This window comes from Hyposmocoma kahamanoa, unplaced genomic scaffold (genome assembly GCF_003589595.1).
Source record: "Hyposmocoma kahamanoa isolate Upper Pololo Valley unplaced genomic scaffold, ASM358959v1 88, whole genome shotgun sequence".
Taxonomy (NCBI): domain Eukaryota; kingdom Metazoa; phylum Arthropoda; class Insecta; order Lepidoptera; family Cosmopterigidae; genus Hyposmocoma; species Hyposmocoma kahamanoa.
In genome coordinates, this window is record NW_020654466.1 from 8212243 (window position 1) to 8232192 (window position 19950).

General features: G+C 35.8%; 1 protein-coding gene across 4 annotated transcripts in view; it reads left to right on the top strand.

Moving 5' to 3' along the window:
- Window positions 1–9706: 9706 nt before the first annotated feature.
- LOC113235715 (alpha-amylase 4N-like) overlaps window positions 9707–19950 on the top strand; it is a 33004-nt gene continuing 22760 nt past the window's right edge. Inside the window, exons 1-5 of one of the 4 annotated variants that reach the window (XM_026471581.1) lie at window positions 9707–9723; window positions 12943–13118; window positions 14148–14305; window positions 15540–15711; window positions 16941–17056. In XM_026471581.1, the coding sequence (XP_026327366.1) occupies window positions 12945–13118; window positions 14148–14305; window positions 15540–15711; window positions 16941–17056 (620 nt within the window). In that variant the 5' untranslated portion in view covers window positions 9707–9723; window positions 12943–12944. Of the gene's footprint in view, window positions 9724–11044; window positions 11177–12942; window positions 13119–14147; window positions 14306–15539; window positions 15712–16940; window positions 17057–18886; window positions 19003–19950 lie in introns of those variants that run through there. The other 3 variants (XM_026471580.1, XM_026471583.1, XM_026471582.1) reach the window with 3 other exon arrangements.

The following is a 19950-nucleotide window of genomic DNA, read 5'->3' on the forward strand; positions in this document are numbered from 1 at the left end:
TACGCCTTTCCAACTATCAACTGTAATGACGCAACGAATTAGAGACGCCTTCTTACCGAGAGTTACTCGCGAAAAACTGCACCTAATACATTTCCTAGTAGATGTACGGTTTTGATGATTATGATGTTAGTTGAGTGGAATTGATTTGTAATTTAGTGCAATTATATTGACAACTTTAATGGTGGAGTAAAAAAAATTACAAAATAATTTTTCATCGCCTCGGAACTCCATCAAGTGAGGTTTAATTTATTAATTAGAGTATGATATTTGGATAGGGAATTTCATGAAGAAAACAGTGATATGTGATTTGTGTCGTAAAATCTAAACCTAATCAGAATTCTATGCATTGCAATTCTTGTAATTAATCGACATAACTCATCCTTATGTTTAAGCTCGACATTAGACGTTAATGGTTTAAACTTATACTATGGAAAGGCGTATCTAATTCGTCGTTTCGAGGGGACATACTGTGTACGATATTTCTGTTCTACATACCCTTAGAAAATCGTACCTAACCTATCTCTCCTTGTCGGCGTACTGTATACATGAAAAGCCATATACGCCGCCGGCACCAAGTCGATAAAATAGTAAAAATTGGGGGCAAAACCTGATCGCGAGAGACGCACAAGACTGCAAAGTTTGGCAGGAGTGAAAGGATATCTATACCTAGCAGTTGGTGATATAGAACTGAAATGAACGAATTATGCAGTCAAATATAAATAAATATAAAAAAATAAATAGTTTTTTAATTTGGTCGAGTATTACTTACTTGACGGTAATTGTTCCGCACGCATGTCGGACGATGAGCGGGAGTTGACCACTTGGTTACTGAAAAAAAAAAAAAATTATATAGCACTGTAATACAATATGTATTAACTCAAAAAGTGTAATTTCTCAGAATCGACGTTTAAAAATAAAAGAGAAAAATTATTTCATAATTTTGAATAAGGACTAATGGGGCCAAAACTAGTTCACATATAGCGCGTCTCGTTTGGAGTTAATTAGTTAATATTTTAGTTGCTTTTTTACAATATTGTAACGACAGTTTTATTAACGTGTAGAGAATCAAATTTTACGCTCAACAATGGTATAATCTTGAATTTCACATATTTCGAGTTATAACACGAGGTGACATTCGAACAAAAGCATAGCTTGATGCGCTGTTGACTGTTTTTTTTGCATACACACTCGACATAGCCCCGCACTAGGGAATTATTTGCATTTTGTGTAATATTTAAGACGTGGTAAAACGCTTATAATGGTTACTTAATTGGGTCTCAGCTTCATTGTAGTCTACTGACTTGTTTGTTGTTTGTAATGATTAAAAAAAACTTGGGTTTAACCTTTTCAGGCCACAAATATAGTTGTTAAGTGAGTGTGCTTTTAACTGACTGTTTTAAGTTATTAGACTTTTTTGGCTTTAATATTAACCTAAAATGCATAAAATTATAAGAATGACGATAGTTTTATGTTTAAGACATAGTTATTAGAGAAAGACTGATTAAAATAAAATAAATCGTAAGAGAAAAAATGTCAATTTATCTGGTCTGTCAATTATAAACGATATTTCCATTCCATTTGTAAAAAGTTATATTTTGTACAAATTACACTTATTACATCGACGCGACGGTTAACAAGTAAAACTGCTAAGCAACGCTTAGGTTGATAATTGAGATGTGCGCTGCACTGCCGCAGTCGCCGATGAATTTGACCGGCGTTAAATCGTGGCGAAAATTTATTTTATTTTGATGAAGTATGCTTCTTTACATATTTACTACATTTCATTACAATAATTGCATACTATTAAAATTAATTACGTTACTGTCTACGTACATCCTATTCATACTAGATTGAAATGAGGAGGCACAATGACAATTTTACCCGCTAGATGGCGCGTGAATGCTGGTGCATACCGTGCCAGACGCTATACCAACTAAGCCACGGAACGAACCAGCGGACCTCACGAATTTTTCTATGTGCTTGTTGTCGTGTCTTTGTATTTGGTTTTTCAATGACTTTTTAGTTTAGAAGTCTCAAGTTAGTATAAAAAACGTTGAAAATGAAGACAAAGGTTGTTTTATACAGAGTTTTAGTGTTTTTTTAACGCCTGAAAAATTGATGCCACGTCGATTTCACGCCGATCACGTCAGTCGAAAAACCAACTGCCCTCGTCGCCGAAAATTTTACGATCGGCGTACTTCCCTAATTGAGAATGATATATGTATATCTAGATAGTAAAACTAATGGATAATATTATACAAGATTCGTCACATGCGTGGACTAACAACTCGAGAGTCCTGATAATCTCCATACTACACACACAGATCACAACTCTGAAAAAGATCAAAATTTCGTCTTATACCTAGATGACGCTCATCAATATCTCATCTCGTGGAAGTAGTTTACATTATGTAAATGGCCGTCGATGTCAATTAATTCCTCTGTAATATGAAATATAAGTAGTCAGTTTTGTTTTCCTTGTAATATTATTTAAATATTGATGATGAGCTAAAATTATTTTCTGAACTTTGAAAAATATACGTGTCAATAGATGGTGTTACAAACTAATTTATAAATCAACGCTTCCTAATATGGGTAGATGGCGCTAATCCTATGCAAAATAAAAGAATAGCCGACGGTATCCATAAAAATCTGTGCAATAAGCGCCATCTAGTTTGCAGCTTGTCAATATAAAACAAATTAGTTACAAAAATTAGCTATTTGGTACTCGTGGCGACATCTGGTGTACCAATAGGTACTAAATACCCGACTACGCTGTCGTGTATCGTGATTAGCAGAGTTATTGGTCCATGATCACATGCTATTAGATTTAACGTTTCTTTTTTTTTACTTTCCATGCAGCTTCTAATATTATCTACGACTTTAGTACCTGGTAAACGCAAATTTATCTTCCAGCCGTTGATATTCAAACTAAAAAGATGTCTATATGAAATATGCAAAAATTATTATTTCTTGTACACTTACTGCTGTGTTTGTTTTAAACTCATAACGTATTTTAAAACGTGACGTGAGACTGGACATGCTTATTAGTGTTTATCATGTATTTCTGTTTTATAAAAGTAGTTCATAGTACGATTTATTGTTAATTAATTCATATTACGTCTCATCGAATCGCGTTTTCATAGCGAAATATGTCTAACCATTCTTTCTAACATTACAAAAGACGGTTTATCTCGATTTTTGCAGTACCATGAAGTCAATTATTATATAAACACTATTGATATATGCATATAATTAAACTATAAATATACAAATATAATTAAGTTATTCTTTGTAGTTTGATAATAGTAATAATGTAGTATAGGAAGACAAGTATGGTAACTCCGTATAAACGTAGCAGCGCGGTTTGTGTGTGTGAGGAAAGGCGCGTTTATCGACCAGCGCTATGGAACGCGATGCATCGCGAGATTACGCGAATGCGTGCGTCCATACACGGCACGCACGGGCGCGCACACATACAAGTCTCGCTGCTACGTTGAGCTGCCATACCGTCTTATTATACTATGGTACTGCCACCGTTAGTTGAAAGGGCGCTTTTGACATAAACTTAAACTTAGAAAATAATACAAAGATCGAACACTCAGAAAAAATTCCTTCGATCCGGTCGGATTCGAACCGACGTCTTCTTGCATACTGTGCCAGACGCTATACCAACTAAGCCACGGACCCAAGGTCACGGCACTCAGCCGAAAAAATAATTTCATTTCCAATTTTCTGTCCTAGTTACTTAAAATGCTTGCTTTTGAGCTGGAGCTTCTGTTACACGATAAAGTGCATAATATTTGATTTGGAGAATACTTTATGTATATTTTGTTTAATTTAAAAACTGATATATACCATTTCCGACGGCATGAAATGAAATATTAATTAACAAACTGCCTCTGACAGCTACAATATATAGATCTTATAAGTCAACAGTAACACCATCCATCCATCCATTCATCGTCCATTATTTAATTTATAGGCATTAAGCCTCGTTGTCAGTGAGTCATCATATCAGAGTCAATTCAAGGTATAGAGTTCCAATTCCAGGTAACGTTTGAATTCCGACAGTACGTCAATCCCAAAGATCATCAATTCAACATTACATTTTAATGTATATTGGCCGTTTAGCACTTTTCCCATTTTAGTTTGCTGGTTCTTCGAGGTTATTGAATAGATGACTATTATATAAGATTTTTCTGATCAGGTCAAACCCATTCTGCGCTAATAAGTGTGGTGACACATTTACAGGCCACCACGCTTTTTCCCCGCCAACAAGAAATATAATAATAATTGTATATCAAACTGCATTGCTAAGTGCTGTGGCTGCGAAAGGCTGAAAAAGTCAGAGAATTGGATCAATGTGAAACTGCCTTTATTGTATTGTAAAGATAGATGTTATGTCTCAAATGGGTTTAAGTGCAACTATCTCTCGAGTCTAAAATTTCAGTCAATTCTATAATTATATTCTAAGTACGTAACGTGTTAATGTTGTTAGTATTAATAAATAAAATGTATATATAGCTGTTAATTTTATAAATAAAATCTCTTTTGAATGTTTGTCTTTTTATGTTTCATGTCGTACCTAACATATATCAAAGAGTAATGTAGGTGTTATAAATTGAATAAAATTGATGTTTCTAATTTCCGTAAAGACTACGATACAATACAATACAACGCGATGCGACGAAACGCAAAACAATGCAATATAACACACAATAGATGAAAACTGAAAATTGATATGATGCGTATGAGTTTTTATGGGAATTACATCATCAACACGGTTGACCAACCGTGACCATGGGACCTGTAAAGGGCCCGAAACGTCGGTTTGTTTGAAAATACATATATACGCGATTTAAATCCGGAAAAATAGTTTCATTTCCTATGTGTAACAATCGCGAAAACCTAAGAACTCTATACATCATTCTAAGTTTCGTATAGTGTCTATAGAGCATATCGAGACAAAAAATATAATTCGACTTTGAATAGCATCACGTAATTAATTAATTCATGCTAAACAAACCAACAGTAATTTTTATTTCACTAATTAATTGTGACTGCAAAAGTGGGCGTGTCACGAATAGTCACGATAGTGCTGCAGCTGCGCTTTTAAATATTATATGAAAATTAGTAGTGGCGCCACTGCAGTGCTTCTATAAGCGTCTTAATTTGAAGGCGCCTTATGACTCAATTTACATTGTCGCGGAACGGAATGGATGCTAATTTTTTGCAACCATAGCATAATGAACTTTATATCAATAAATTGTGTAACATGGAAACTAAATGCGATACAGGAAATCCCGAGACTGCTCGAGAATTCTCCGGAAGATTATGGCTCGTATCTAGTTTGTATGTCCTAATTTCTCTGGTGTGCAAGCAAGATTACAATAACATGACATTGCGACCCGTGTATAAATTTATTATTTTTTACGCAATTGATGTGAACAACACGTCTGCCTTATTTCAGTGTCTTATAATTGAGTTTTTAAAATTGTGCTGGTCAATTTTGAACATTGGTTTTAATCACAAAAAGCATTTTGAGTCGGTTTACCGTTTTGAAGTTGTAAGACTTACGTACTTTTTTTACTACATTCAGTACCAGTAGAGCACCTTGTGAAAGAGTTCGTCCAGGGTAGTACGACTACCTTTCCTATTTCTGCCGCCAAGCAGTAATGTCAACATTACTGTGTTCCGGTTTTGAAGGAAAAGGGTGCTGGTGAAATTACAGGCACATGGGACTTGTCGACTTATGTCTTAGGGTGATGGGCGCAGTGGCAGTGTTCAGATCTTTGCGATTTACAGCTCTGAGTGGCACAGCAACTATTACGACAGACGTGTAGCTTACCATCAGGTTCACGACTTGTTCGTCCCGTCACTTGATGTTACATAGGGCACACTATAAGTTTCCGGAACTGGCCACTTTCATAAACAGTATTTAAAAAGTAATTACAACATTTGAAAGTGGAACTTTTTGGCTGTAGAATACAGTTTGTTTCACTGACTGTCACTTGTTTTTACATTGTGGCGTCATTTTAGAAATTGGTTATCTACATCACCATGGATTTAACTCGTGAAAATTTTCGTAGTATGATTTTCTACGACTTAAAGTGTAAGTTAACAGCTCAGCGGCGTTTCGCTCGGCTTCAAACTGCTTTTTGGCTATTAAGCACCATACAAGACGACTATTTATAGCTGGTTTGCAGAATTCAAACGCGGTCGTGTGAATCTCAGTGACGAATTTCGTGATGGTCGCCCGTCCACTGCTGTGAACAACAAAACATCGATGCTGTGCGCCGTATGATCAAAACAGACAAGCATGTGACATACCATGAGATTCGGGCATGTTTAGGCATAGGTATGAGTCTAATATAATCAATACTACACAAACATTTGGGTGTGGAAAGCTGTGCTCTCGGTGGATCCCTCACAATTTGACTGAGGCTTAAAAAACGGATCGCGTTACTTGGTGCAATGCCATGCTTACCAGATTCAACGAAGGGGCGTCTAATTTGTGGGACATATTAACAGGTGACGAAACATGAATTTATAGTTACGATCCCAAAACAAAGCAGCAATCGAGCGTATGGGTCTTTCGAAATGAGCCGAAACCAACCAAAGTAGCGCGCGTGCAAAGTGCCTCCAAGCGGATGATTGCTTCTTTTTTGAATAAAACTGGACACGTGGCTACTGTTGCTTTGGAGAATCGTTCTACCGTGATTAGTGATTGGTACATGACCATTTGTTTGCCGGAAGTTATTGATAAACTCGTTAAAATAACCGTAAACACCGTGTCATCTTGCACTACGATTATCGTGGTGCCAGTTCTCACTCGGCCAGCCAGACAAATGAATTTTTGAAGGTGAACAACGTTGATCTTATGAGCCATCCCGCGTACAGTCCCGACCTGGCACCTTGTGATTTTTATTTATTTCCAAAAATTAAGAACCAGTTACGCGGTCAACGATTTTCATCTCCTGAATAGGCTGTCGAAGAGTATGAAAAATATGTTTCAGAGATTCACACGGAGGAGTGGCATAAATGTTTTCAAGATTGGTTCATTCGTATGAAAAAGTGCATTAACGCTAACGGAGAATATTTTGAGAAACAATCAATTCATTTCTGACCATTTGTAGTATTTTTTTGTTATTCATTCCGGAAACTTACAGTGCGGCGGCGGCATAATTTTTTTTTTAAATGTAAAGAAGGAGACAAACGAGCAGACGAACCACTTGATGGGAGGTGGTCATCGTCGCCCACGGACATTTGCAACATCAGATGAGCCGCCTATGCGTTGTCAGCCTTTGAGAGCCCTGTAAACGCGCTTTTTGAAGAACCCCATGTCATCATTCTCCAATCTTGTGCACCACAGCAACAAAGAGGTCGTGATTTAGTCGATTCTTATCTTTAACTTCCAACAGAGCTTTACTATCCAGCTTCAGTTATTCTTAAAAAAAATCTTAAAAATTTGATTACACCCAGAAAAATCTGTGGTTTCATGGTTTTTAGTAGCAAATTTCTAGAATTATTTAGTAGATCATTTAAAATCTACAGCACGTACAATACATGTCCTATACATTAAGATAAGGAAATATAAAACAAAACGTATACCTACCGTCTTGTTATCTGTACTTGTCCAAGGAACCTGAGACTATTAATAATTGACGTTTGATTATTTCTAGTATTTGCGGTTTTTAAATTTAGATGCAAATTTATAAAGTATGAATCGTAAAACTGTTCAAAAATCTTTTTACATTTTTGCGAATAGGACTTGACATTATTAAAATAGAAATTAATTGTTCATAATTGAATCTTAGCTGTTTCTGATTTTTATAGTGGAAACGTGAAAGTGTGAAATTGTTTGCTTCAGTGTGACTGTGGTTAACGTAGTTTTGACAAAACGTATTTTCCTCAACACGTTGCATACTATTTGCAACATTTTGTGCTATAATTGTATAGAATAAGATACGTGTTTTTGATGTAAAACATCTATCTATAGCTACTATTATGGTATACATGTTTGTAGTGTTATCCAACATCGGAACATAATGACGGAATAGCGCTCGTGGTTGGAATTGTCCTATCTAAACAACAGAAAGCAAGATCGTTCGTGAACTGTTTTATTCTAAATAATCGTGAGTATATTGTTTGATTATTGAATAATCTTTCAAGTACAGGTTATCCTTACAGGTATCTATTGTCAGTCATTCTTTAGAGATACATTGCATGAATTAAATAAACTAGTTTCATAAGCAACCGTAACTTGATCCCTGACTTTGTTACTGTCGCCATTTTTATCTATAGTAGTTATATTAGTACCAGTAGATAGAGATCCTCGTGAAGTGACTGTTAGGATGGCCGGTCGCCTGTCGCATCTGGCACCGAGTGTATATTCAAGAATACGTATTTGTTAAGCTACCTATTTGTTACCTTATCTAAATAATTGCTACCTTTGATATATTCTGAGAAATAAAAAAAAATTGACCAGCCATTCTGACGTCAGGATGTGAGCAGATTTTCCAGAAGTATGTATTACCAATAATTGCTACCTATTTGCTACTTTCACGAATTAAAGGTATACGCTTCTTGTCTGCATTAGTTAAAAAAATATAACCGATTCAAAATTTTACGAAGCAGTGCCTGATTAAATTAAAAAAACAAAACTTTTTAGTGCTTTATTGCCATAATACAAAGGGCAGGCGTTGGTACTTCTGAAAATTTTCCATCGTTTATATTTTTTTAACTAATATAGATAGGAAGAGTATACTTTTAATTCGTGAAAGTAGCAAATAGGCAGCAATTATTCGTAATACAAACTTCTGGAAAATCTGCTCCCTTCATGCTGAACAAAGTGGCAACCAGCCATCTTGACGTCAGAATGGCTGGTCAATTATTATTTTTTAATTTGTTAGAATATATCAAAGGCAGCAATTATTTAGAAAAGGTAGCAAATAGGTAGCAACTCTTGAGTACATACTCAGTGCCAGATGCGACAGGTGACCAGCTATCCTGACGGTCACCCTTGTGAAAGAGTTCGTACAGGGAAGTACTGCCCCGTTACCTATTTCTACGCCCGGGCAGTAATGTGAACATTACCTACTGTGCTGTAGGTTTTGAAGGGTGCTGATAAAATTGCAGGTACTATGCGGACGCAGTGGCAGTGTTCCTCAAATCTTTGTGATTTAAAGCTCTGAGTGACATCGCAACTGTTATGGACAGACGTGTCCACTAGGACTGAGCGTTATTTTCCGACAGATTTCAAGAAACACCTTTCAATGTAACGAAAAACGCTTTCATGTAGGTTTCAGAAACGGTTACTAAAGAAACGGAACGGACTCAGAGCAAGATATGTACATATGTATGTAGTTATTTGTTAATGGCGTCACTTTCTTCAAACACGTTAGTTACGTTACTTGTGTGCGACTGGATAGAAAACAGTTCATTTGTTCGTGATTCGTTCCAATTATGCGTAACAGAATAAAAGACTTTATTATTATATTATATTTAGTATTAACTTAGGTTACATTTTATAAAATAAGGTCCCGAAAACAGTTCTGAGAAACTGTTTCAGCGGGACCGTTCGAAACCGTTTCACAGCTTCTTTGTAAAATGGATGCTAAGCATTCAGTTGATATTTCTATGACAAATTAGACCGCTTACAGTACGCCTGAACATTTCGTCAACTAGTTCTATCTAGGCCGGAAAAGTACGAAGGGATAGGTTAGTTTTTTTAGAAGTGTTTTTTTTGTAACTGTTTCTGGAAAACGTTTCTTTTTAGGAAATAACCGTTTCGTTTCGTTTTACGATAAAGACGTTATAACCCGGCTTTAGTGTCCACCACTAGCCGTACGACTTGTTCGTCCTGTCACTTTGTATCATAAAAAAACATAATTGTAGGTATTTATCCATATTAGTTCGTTGTAAATTAGCTGCTGTGAAGAACAGCTTCAGCTTTTCATTAGTCCGATTTTCCTGTTCAACTACATGCATCGTGTAGTGTTCAAATCGAAATAATCTGCATCAAAAAGTGACAAACGCAACTGATAGCGAAAAAAATAGTGCGTAACTGACTACATTTTAACATGTGTACAACGGCAGACGTGTTCGAAATCCGGTATATCCAAGACCCTAAGGCCGGCCACATAGAGTCGAAATTCCGTTTCGGAATTTCGAGGGGTGCAAAACCACAAATCACAGAATTATGACACCCAAACAGCACTATTCCGTTCGAAATTATAACCGATTCGAAATTCCGTATGGTGGCTTGTGCATTTTATAGGGCTGCAACACACAGTCGTAAATTCCGTACGTAATTTCGCTGCGAGAACATCTGGACTCAATGCATCGCGTCTCACATCTGGGCCCTGATTTTGATTCAAATGGGAATCAATCCGATCGGATAGTCTTGAAATCAGATGGGTTGCTGAGCGATATATCTTTCTAATTTGTGAGTTAAATCAACTATTGTTCCGATTAGAAATGTCAAAAGTTTCCGATCGGCCAGTTGTGAATCGCAATTATGCGCTTCGACTCGGAAAATACGCAGTTTCCGATCGGGAGAGGCAATCAAAATCAGGCTGCCGAGTCTTGTTATTCCGATCGGAAATAAACGTATGTGTGTCGTGTATGTACGGAATCTCGAATCAATATTGTGAAAAGGAATTCCGACTGTATGTAGCCGGCCTAAGTTTGGTACATATCTCGATTAATTCAAATTAGATCAATAACACTCATAGGTACCTTCCAGGCAAGCATGCTCCATCCTCTAACTACCGGCTATTACCTTACACACGGTCGAGGTCATGGTACCTATTCAGGTGAGATTTTGCTTGAAGGCTTACCTATTAGTACCAATAAAAAAACATCATTATTTTTTTTATTTATTTTTTTGGTACAAACAGTCATTACAATATGATTATATTTCCACTACATACATGCGTTCTTTATGAAAACATCTATTATTTATATCGTGTAGCTAATCCTTTATTGTGTCACAAAGTATTTTATGTGAGTAGGAGCGGTCCGTGTGTCATACACATCCAATTCCGCTTCAGTGGTGGTAGTGGATAATCATATTTGACGCTTTGATTTTTGAATTATCTAAATATTAAATAATTTGAAAAAACTATTATTACTTGTGCAGTTAGGTATCTAGATATTTCGTTTTAATCAGGTGAGTTTTAGATATTATGCCATCGGAAATAAAATCTTATTTTAAAACGCGTATCTACAATTGTTTTATTTCATAAAATACCACGTACTTTGATCCAAAAATAAATAGTTTCATTTCCAATGTACAATAATCGCGTAATAAACTTTGAATTACATATTATGCCATCGTTCATTCGATGTATTTTGGTGTTCTTATAATGTTGCAGAATTTGTGGTTAAAAAAGAAACCTATCCAAAAAAAAAAACCTATCCTTGGAAGAACCTATCCAAATATGCATAATTTTTTTTAAATTTCACGATATGTTAAGGCTGTGGTTCTGTTAAGAGCATATCAAGCCTTAACATTTTGGACATTGGATCTTTTTTATCGTACCTAAGCCTCATGGAGTTGCTACTTATCAGCCGCTAGGGAGGTACAGTCAAGAGCAGAATCTTGACACTATGGACCGTTCTTAGGTATAGTAAGCGTTATAGAGTTGAATTTAAACTTCAAGAGTCGATACTACCTCAGTTCGAATTCAAATTGTTCCCATACTAATACGGTTTATTTTGCTTGGGTCGAGCGACAGGGACATTGGCTTTTTACAGATTTTTTTTCAAACGAAATTGAAGCGATATGAAATATATAATTGTATCGTATAGTATACGTGTTTTAGTTAGTCCAGTTGATATATAAAAAAAAATCATTGGTATGTGTAAAGTACCTAATTGAGTACTTACAGCGGTTTTCTTGTAAAATTTCGTGGTACGTTTGTGTGTTTTTTTTCTATTATTAAATTTTTTGGGAATCGACAGAGACGACGCTCCACAAATCTGAAATCAGTCGATTACCTTTTTTTAAGACTCGATGAGTAATATGTATACTTATATACGCCTGCCACTGGCAACTACCTATGTTATATCGAAATATTGTTAACATTTATAACTTTCAACCTATAAACCTGTTTATGGCTTTTTTACGAAGAGCGTTATCCTTACTTTACTGTTTGATTTTCAATATTACGAGGGCAATAGCTTTTATGGACCTCGTTATGCATATTCTGAAACTCATTTTCTCGGGATTTTGATTTTTATACTGTTGTTTAAATTGTTTATGTTACATATTTATCAATAAGTTTTGTACAGTCAACATAAAAAATGTTAAAATCATCAAGAGATCGTTAGAATCTCATGATAACTACACATTAATAAGAAGTCTTTTGAACATATTTATTTGTTACCATGCTGGTGTGTCTATTTTAGCTTCTCGCCTGTCTCATAGCCTAAAATATTAATGTTAAATTTTCAAATGGAAGAGGCGGTGTTCCCCGGCAATTGCACAGTTGAGCAGGATCAGAGACTCAGGGGGTTATACTCTCTTTCTCCGTCTGACATCCATCCGAAACAATTACTGTCAAATAAGTAATAGGTACTCGACCAAGTTAAAAGACCATGTAAAGTATGAAGCTTCATTCGCATCATGCGCTTTTAAATTTGGTCGAGTATTAGTTATTTTAAAGTAATTGTTTCGGACTGATGTCGACAGACCCCCTCCTGGTTCAAGAACAGTTTATTTGATTTCTTTTTTCTCTCAGCCTACTGGCTGGTTTTGCGCTATATCGTTCATAATGAATGACTACGATGTTATACCGTTGCAAACAGATAGTTAATCGTTTTCCAAGTAAAAGAAATTCCCTTCAATCAAGTTGTTGGTATAGAAAATGCTAAGTTATATAGTTCAGAGTTCGATGGTCAACACGAGAGAGATGGTAACCACGTTTGTTGCAGTAATGTATCTGCCACTACTGTTGCTGCTTTTCGGAGCAGCATACTGCGATCATCATGAACGGACCAACATGTTGCCAGGACATACCACCATCGTTCATCTGTTTGAATGGAAATGGACCGACATAGCTGACGAGTGTGAACGATTCTTATCTCCTAAAGGATATGGCGGCGTGCAGGTAACATTGAACATTTAGGTATTATATTTAGGTAAGAATAACAGCGAGGGCTATGTAATTAGCATAGTCCTCAGATGCTCAACCGTTTTGTACATGCTTTTTTATTTTAACTTGAATTTTTTTTATTTTCCTTGGTTTAATTTATGTATTTTGCATGACAAATAAGGCCCTTTTTATTTATGTATATGAAATAATAGTTAGCGTATATATGTATAGTCTCACCGTTGCATGCACGCCTCCTCTCACAATAGGAGGGTGTGAACTATAGTTCCCACGCCAAAATTACAGGCACATGGGATTCGACATCTTATGTAATAACTTGTTGGGAAAGTGGTAAAAATATATATATGTATAAATGTATAATATAATCTTAGAATAAGGGTCAATATAAATTACCGCGGAACGAAATAGAAGCGAATCTTTGTAACTTTAAGTCAATTGTATTGTAAAGTACAAACTTGAAAACAGGGTGCGCATTTTCTTGAAAATTTTCACAGCCTTGGCAATTATCGCAGCTACCGTATCGTATCTAGTTGGTGCGTTACACAATTGACACTGAGTTCGTAGTGCGGTGTATAATTTGTTTACAAAAATCCGCTTCACTTCACTTGGTTATTGTATGAAAAGATGGCTTATGTAAACCTTCCTTTCGTACAATAACCAAGTTAGTAAGTAAATAGTTTCGAAAAACTGCTTTTAATACATTTTTTACTTTAGTTTATTCAATTAAAAGATTATTTTATTATTTTATTTACAGCAGCTTTGTTATGTGTAAACTTATTGTTACCTCTGAAAGTAGGTCAAGTAAACCTATCTACGAGTGTCATATAAATGTATTGGACCGGCAGTTTTATTTTTAAAACGCTATTGTTGTCATTTTACTTATTAGGTAACGTACTTTCGACATCAAAGTTTAAAGGTTTTTGATATCTCTTATATTGACGGAATAAACTCCTGAGCACACTTAACGATTACATTCTACTATGCTATTTACGCTCTATGGTACTCATCATCCAATTTATTATCCAGGTTTCGCCACCATCAGAGAATATAATAGTACGTAATAGCGATGGTACACGACCTTGGTATGAGCGTTACCAGCCTATATCATACATCATCGGTACGCGGTCGGGCAATCGAGATGAATTTCTTAACATGACCAGGAGATGCAATAAAGTTGGTGTCAGGTGAGCTAAAAGGGATAGAAGGAACCTTAGCCAGAGCATACAAACCACATCTTCTTGATGTTTTTATAGCACACGCACGCTCCGCTCGCGCTCTGTTTTCCAAAGATCCTGTATTTAATAGTTTTATTCACTTGCTCATCTATTTTAAGTATTTGACCTGGGGGTTCTACCACAACCTCTTAAAACAATATTACTTTAACCCTACATTGACTTTTCGTATCATGATGCGCTTAAAGCAAGCTTATTATAATGTTAAAACTATGATGTTTTATTGGCCGCTTTGTGAATATTCATTCGCTCAATTCGTACTATGAATTACTTTGACTTTGACATTATGGTAATATTGTTGTTATGTCAAATTTAACAATCTTAAAATAGTTACTTGGACGCAATTGAAATAATATTATTTTCGAATTTATTGTCTAAATATTGATTGGTAACGATTAAAAGTTAAGCTTAACTTATTTATTTACATAAATTTCTTGAATATTTTGTTTACTTTTATTTAATAGTACATAAGAAATAATTTCTCGTTAAATAAAAAGACGTGATGTCTATTTCGTAATATTATGACAGCGACTGCTGACACTAGACTATAATTTCGAATTCACAACGTGACAATCAAGGATCAGTTTATTTTATTTATTGTTCTTCATCAAAATGCGACAAAATAATTGAAAACAACGTAATTTTAATGGATTTTATAATTACATATTTTTCTTTATTTGGCAGTTAAAATTATCTCAATGTAAATAATATTAAGTATTTTAACATTATACTACGAGACGAGGATTCGGCATATCAAAAAAGAAAGAGATGTCATTATATTTTCATATTTTTAGTGAGGAATATTTTATGAAATATTTTCGTTAAATTTAAATGAGACCAATATTGAGGTATTCTCTTTTTTTGTTGGAAAGAGGTCTCATTTACTCCAACAAATAAAGAATCATCAAAATCGGTTCACAAATTTAATTATTGAGTAGTACTCCGCCTCCTTTTTTTGTAGTCGGTTAAAAAGAACTCAGTACGTCCTTTGGCTCAGTAGTCCAAAATTGTAATTTGCCTGAATACATGTATGTTTTGTAATTTATTACTTTCTGGACAAAATTTTACTACAGAGCCAATGGATTTATTTATTTTAATTTAAAATAATGAATTAGTCCAAAATTACAATTTGTCTGAATTCGTGTATTCTTTGTAACTTGTTATACATAGATTTTTTCACTTCTAGGATCTACGCAGATGTAGTAGTGAACCATATGACTGGCAACAGTCAGACCAATATTGGTACAGCAGGCAGCAAGGCAGACCCCGAACATTACACTTATCCAGCTGTGCCGTACGGTCCTGAGCATTTTCACCAACCGCATTGTGGAATCAGTAACTATAATGATGCTACCCAGGTTAGTACGGTTAGGATAATTTGATAGTATCAAAATAAAAAATAAGAAAGGAACATTATACAATCTTCATAGTAAAGCTATACATTTTAATATTAGAACGAAACGAAAGAAAGAATATGTGTGGTCTGTCTAATGTAAGCCATTTTGAAAAAAAAAAAATGGTCTTCTCGCTTATTAACTAATTTCAACTGGCTGAGGAAAGTGATCAGAGACAAAAAAGATACGGACCCTTTAATGACAATGAAATGCAATGAATTAGACAATTTTTAATAGGCAGCTTTGTCGCTACGTATCTATTTCTTGTGGGTAGCGAAAAATACCGCACGGTATCTTTCCGGGTTAGGTTATATTTGTATTTGTATGAGATACCGCGTCATACCGCCCAGATCAGTTTTTCATTGCTTTGCGGAATTGGTTTTGCGCGGTTGTAGCGGCAAAATTCATATCATCATCTCCTCCGCAAGTTAGTTAATGACGATTAGTTGACATATAGAAAAGAGTCGTGTCGTCGAAACAGTGAAATGAGAAAATGTATTGAGATTCCACCTTACTCACGGTTATATTATGGTCTTGTTGTCTAGACGGACGAAAATTAAGCAAATTTCGCCACTCATAGCGGTAACGATGTCCGCTTAGGTTTGAATAGTAGGACTACCGCATACTCATTCGGATATCTCTACCTACAGCAAAAAGGTCTTAAATCGATACATTTTTTTATTATTTTGGCATTTAGTATTGAAAAAAACAAATTTTTTAAATAAGTGTGCATTTGACCTCCATCTTACCTGATGAAAAGTGATGATGAGGTCGAGGATGCAGCATTTACACCTCAATAATGCCTATTGACTCTCGCCTTGAAAAGGTCCAAGTTATAGCGTTCGGGGAACAAGTCTGAAGGCAGGGAATTTCACTCCCTAGCCGCTTGCCGTTCAAATTGGAAGCGAAACTGTTCATGCGAATCCTGGGAATATCTACAACATAGGGGTGGAACCCCAGCCCACGTCTAGTCGCCCGATGATGGAAAGGCGAACGCGGAATCAAATAATGCAATTCCATCGCACACCCGCCGTGATATATCCTATAGAATACCGATAAGCTGGCAACTCTACGGCGGTGTTTAAAGCTCTGCAGCTTTTTATAGTCGGCGGTTAACACTTTCCATCATGGAATCAGATGTACTGCTTGAATAACTTAAAAATAACGTAATAATACTTTTTCAACAACTCCAGGTTCGTAACTGTGAGCTGAACGGTTTAAAAGACTTGAATCAGACCGAGGAGTACGTCCGTGACAAAATAGTCAACTACTTCAATGACCTAATTAGTCTTGGAGTGGCGGGTTTGAGGTACCTCCCTCTATGGATTTAATGCAATGTTTTGTGTTTTCGTACCTAATGAGAACTGCTTTTTATGTTTGTTTGCTTTTTATGTGCTTTTCACATTGTTACAATATACAAATGGAACGTCCTGTATCGAGATGGGTGGATGACATCGTTATAGGTTGTAGATTGGTGAGACTAGCACCGGATGGCACAAACTATGGGAGGCCTATACCCAGCAGTGGGTGAAGACGGACTGTAGATGATTATGATGATGAAATTTTAAGTAATAAGAAAACAAAACAAAACTCTACCTTTACTTGAAAGAGCTACAGGTAGAAATAACATTCAATTGCCTCCGTGGCCACACGGTTACCATGCTGGACTGCCACACAGAGGTCTCGAGCTTGATTCCCGGGCCGAGAGAAATATTTGTATAGCCTACATTTATTTATCTCGTGAGTTTGGGTGTAATTTGTGGTTGTCTACGTGTCCATGGCACCCGCGATGCAGGGTTGCTCTAGTGCGGGGCTACAGGAAACTTTTTCTTTTGCGATATCTTAGATATTAATATGTAGATAACTATTATTATGAGGAGCGGTGTCATAAAAAACTCAACATACAAAATTCATACCAAAATGTATTGAGAGAGTGTATGTATCCAATATCAGCCTATTTAAAATTTCGTGGAATAACAAATGACATCCTTTACATAATGTAAGTATCTCAGCTCTCCGGCATTGGCATCTTGGTAACTGTTTAGGTATTGGCACCAAAAGGTTTTCTTTCTTTGAATTATGTCAATTATGCTGACGAGACGAAGCTAGACGAGATGGTTGTAGATCTGGTTTTGCTGATTCCAGTTATGTTAATTACTGAATTCCGCTAAAAATTCCGATTACGTTAGTTACGATAAGGAGGGCAGATCTGCTTTCTTTGCACATTTTACCGAGTTGTTTGCCTTCCATAGGCGGTGGAAAGGAAAAAACCGTTTCAGTTTGTAAAAAAGAAATCTTTTATTCTTTTTTTTTTCTTTAAAAATTTAGACGCAGTAGAGCTCCTTATGAAAGAGTTCGTCCAGGGCACTACTGCCACTTTACCTATTTCTGCCGATAAGCAATAATGTCAGCATAACTGTGTTCCGGTTTTGAAGGGTAAGGGTACTCGTGAAATTACAGGCACATGGGACTTGTCAACTTATGTCTTAGGGTGACGGGCAGTGTTCAGTGGCAGTGCTCAGATCTTACCGGAGTGGCAGTGCTCAGATCTTACTCTTTTTTGAGTTAAAAGATTTTTTTCACTATAAAGCCAATCACTGTACTATTGTCATAATCGTACATTCTTTTATACAAAAAAGTTGACGAGATATTCATAAAGCGTAATTGTTATATTATTGAATCAATATAAGCACTTACGGCTCAAAGAAAATTAGTGACAATATCGTGTGCGGTTATATTTAAGTACTGTCTATTAACGGGTTAATTAGCTACGCCACAAAACAGTTTTGCATTTTTTTCATGCAGTTAATTAAAAATATATGTATATAAAAAAGATGAAAAAAGAAAAGAAAATATCAACACAAGAGCAGTTGTTTTTCGCTGCGTTCGCGGAGTAGCAAATTAATTTACTTTCATTTTCATTTTTGCCTCATTTTCTGTAAAGTTTTGATAAGTGACTGTCTCACCGGAGGTGCGATGTTTGAAGTTTTATGTGTCATATTTTCATATCCCAGAATTTTCTCATTGTGTACTTTCTTGACATACCTTGCTCTAATCTTCTTTTTAAATGTTTACCTGGTAGCAATGTTCTAACTCAAAACTTCATGTATTTTCTATTTGTAACTAACAATATTCGCAGGTAAGAACCTGCGAGCTCGTTGGATTAAAGGATCTAAACCACAATTTGGAGTATGTACGTAACAAAGTGTCTGATTTTCTAAACGACCTTATTACGCTCGGCGTGGCAGGTTTCAGGTAATAATTAGGGATTGTTTTTCCAATTAACTTTGTGTTATTGATAATAAACGTCACTGTTAGTTTAATGACATCGCTTTAAAACTAGATTGTCAAGAGAAAAATCCATCGCACGGCTTCCATTACACAAAAAGTTTCGTTATATTTTGGGTACTTCATTACTAATAATAAGGTTGACTTATATAAAAAAGTTGTGGGTTGCTAGTTAAATTATATAATTACATAGTTACACTTGCAAAAATCTCGCAATTTTCGACCGCAAATGGTTAAATACATATATAAGTATATGTAAAAGTACGTTGGCTGCTTGTTTATATCTGGTTAGAAGGACTAATTGTACAGTATCAGTGTATGTATATGAAAGTAAAGTTGTCTTGTAGTAGCACCGATAAGCTTTATTACTTAATAAGATGGGCTAAGAACATGCCTCTTAGGTATGTACTGCAGTCTATCAGCCTAAATACTCTTCAAAGCCTATAAAGCTCTAGTTCTATCCACATAAGTGTAATATTATGGACGGATGTCAGCACCGTGTGGTCATAGACGGATTAGGCTCAATTTACATTGCGGCGGAACGGAAGCGTTTCGCTTCGCTGCGCGAGAAGGCGCGCAGTATTCACGAGCTTTCTCGCGACTGCGCCTTGAAGCTGTAGTATTTCGACGACGGTTGACGTCACGCTGCGCCTGCCTTCGCGCCACTTCTCGCGGATTCGTTCCGTTTTCGCCGCAATATAAATCGACCCTTATATACTGAAATGAAATGATGTTGATTTTTGATGTGCTATCATAGCCTGGCTTCCCTAGAATATAAACGTTATTGCTGTTGAAAGACATACCTATAATATTTATACATAGTAAGTAATATAAAAATGTTTATAAAATAAAATTGTTTAAAGTGCCGCTGAGGCACTATTTTGCAACCTAGTTTGTTTAAATAGTAGTTAGTTA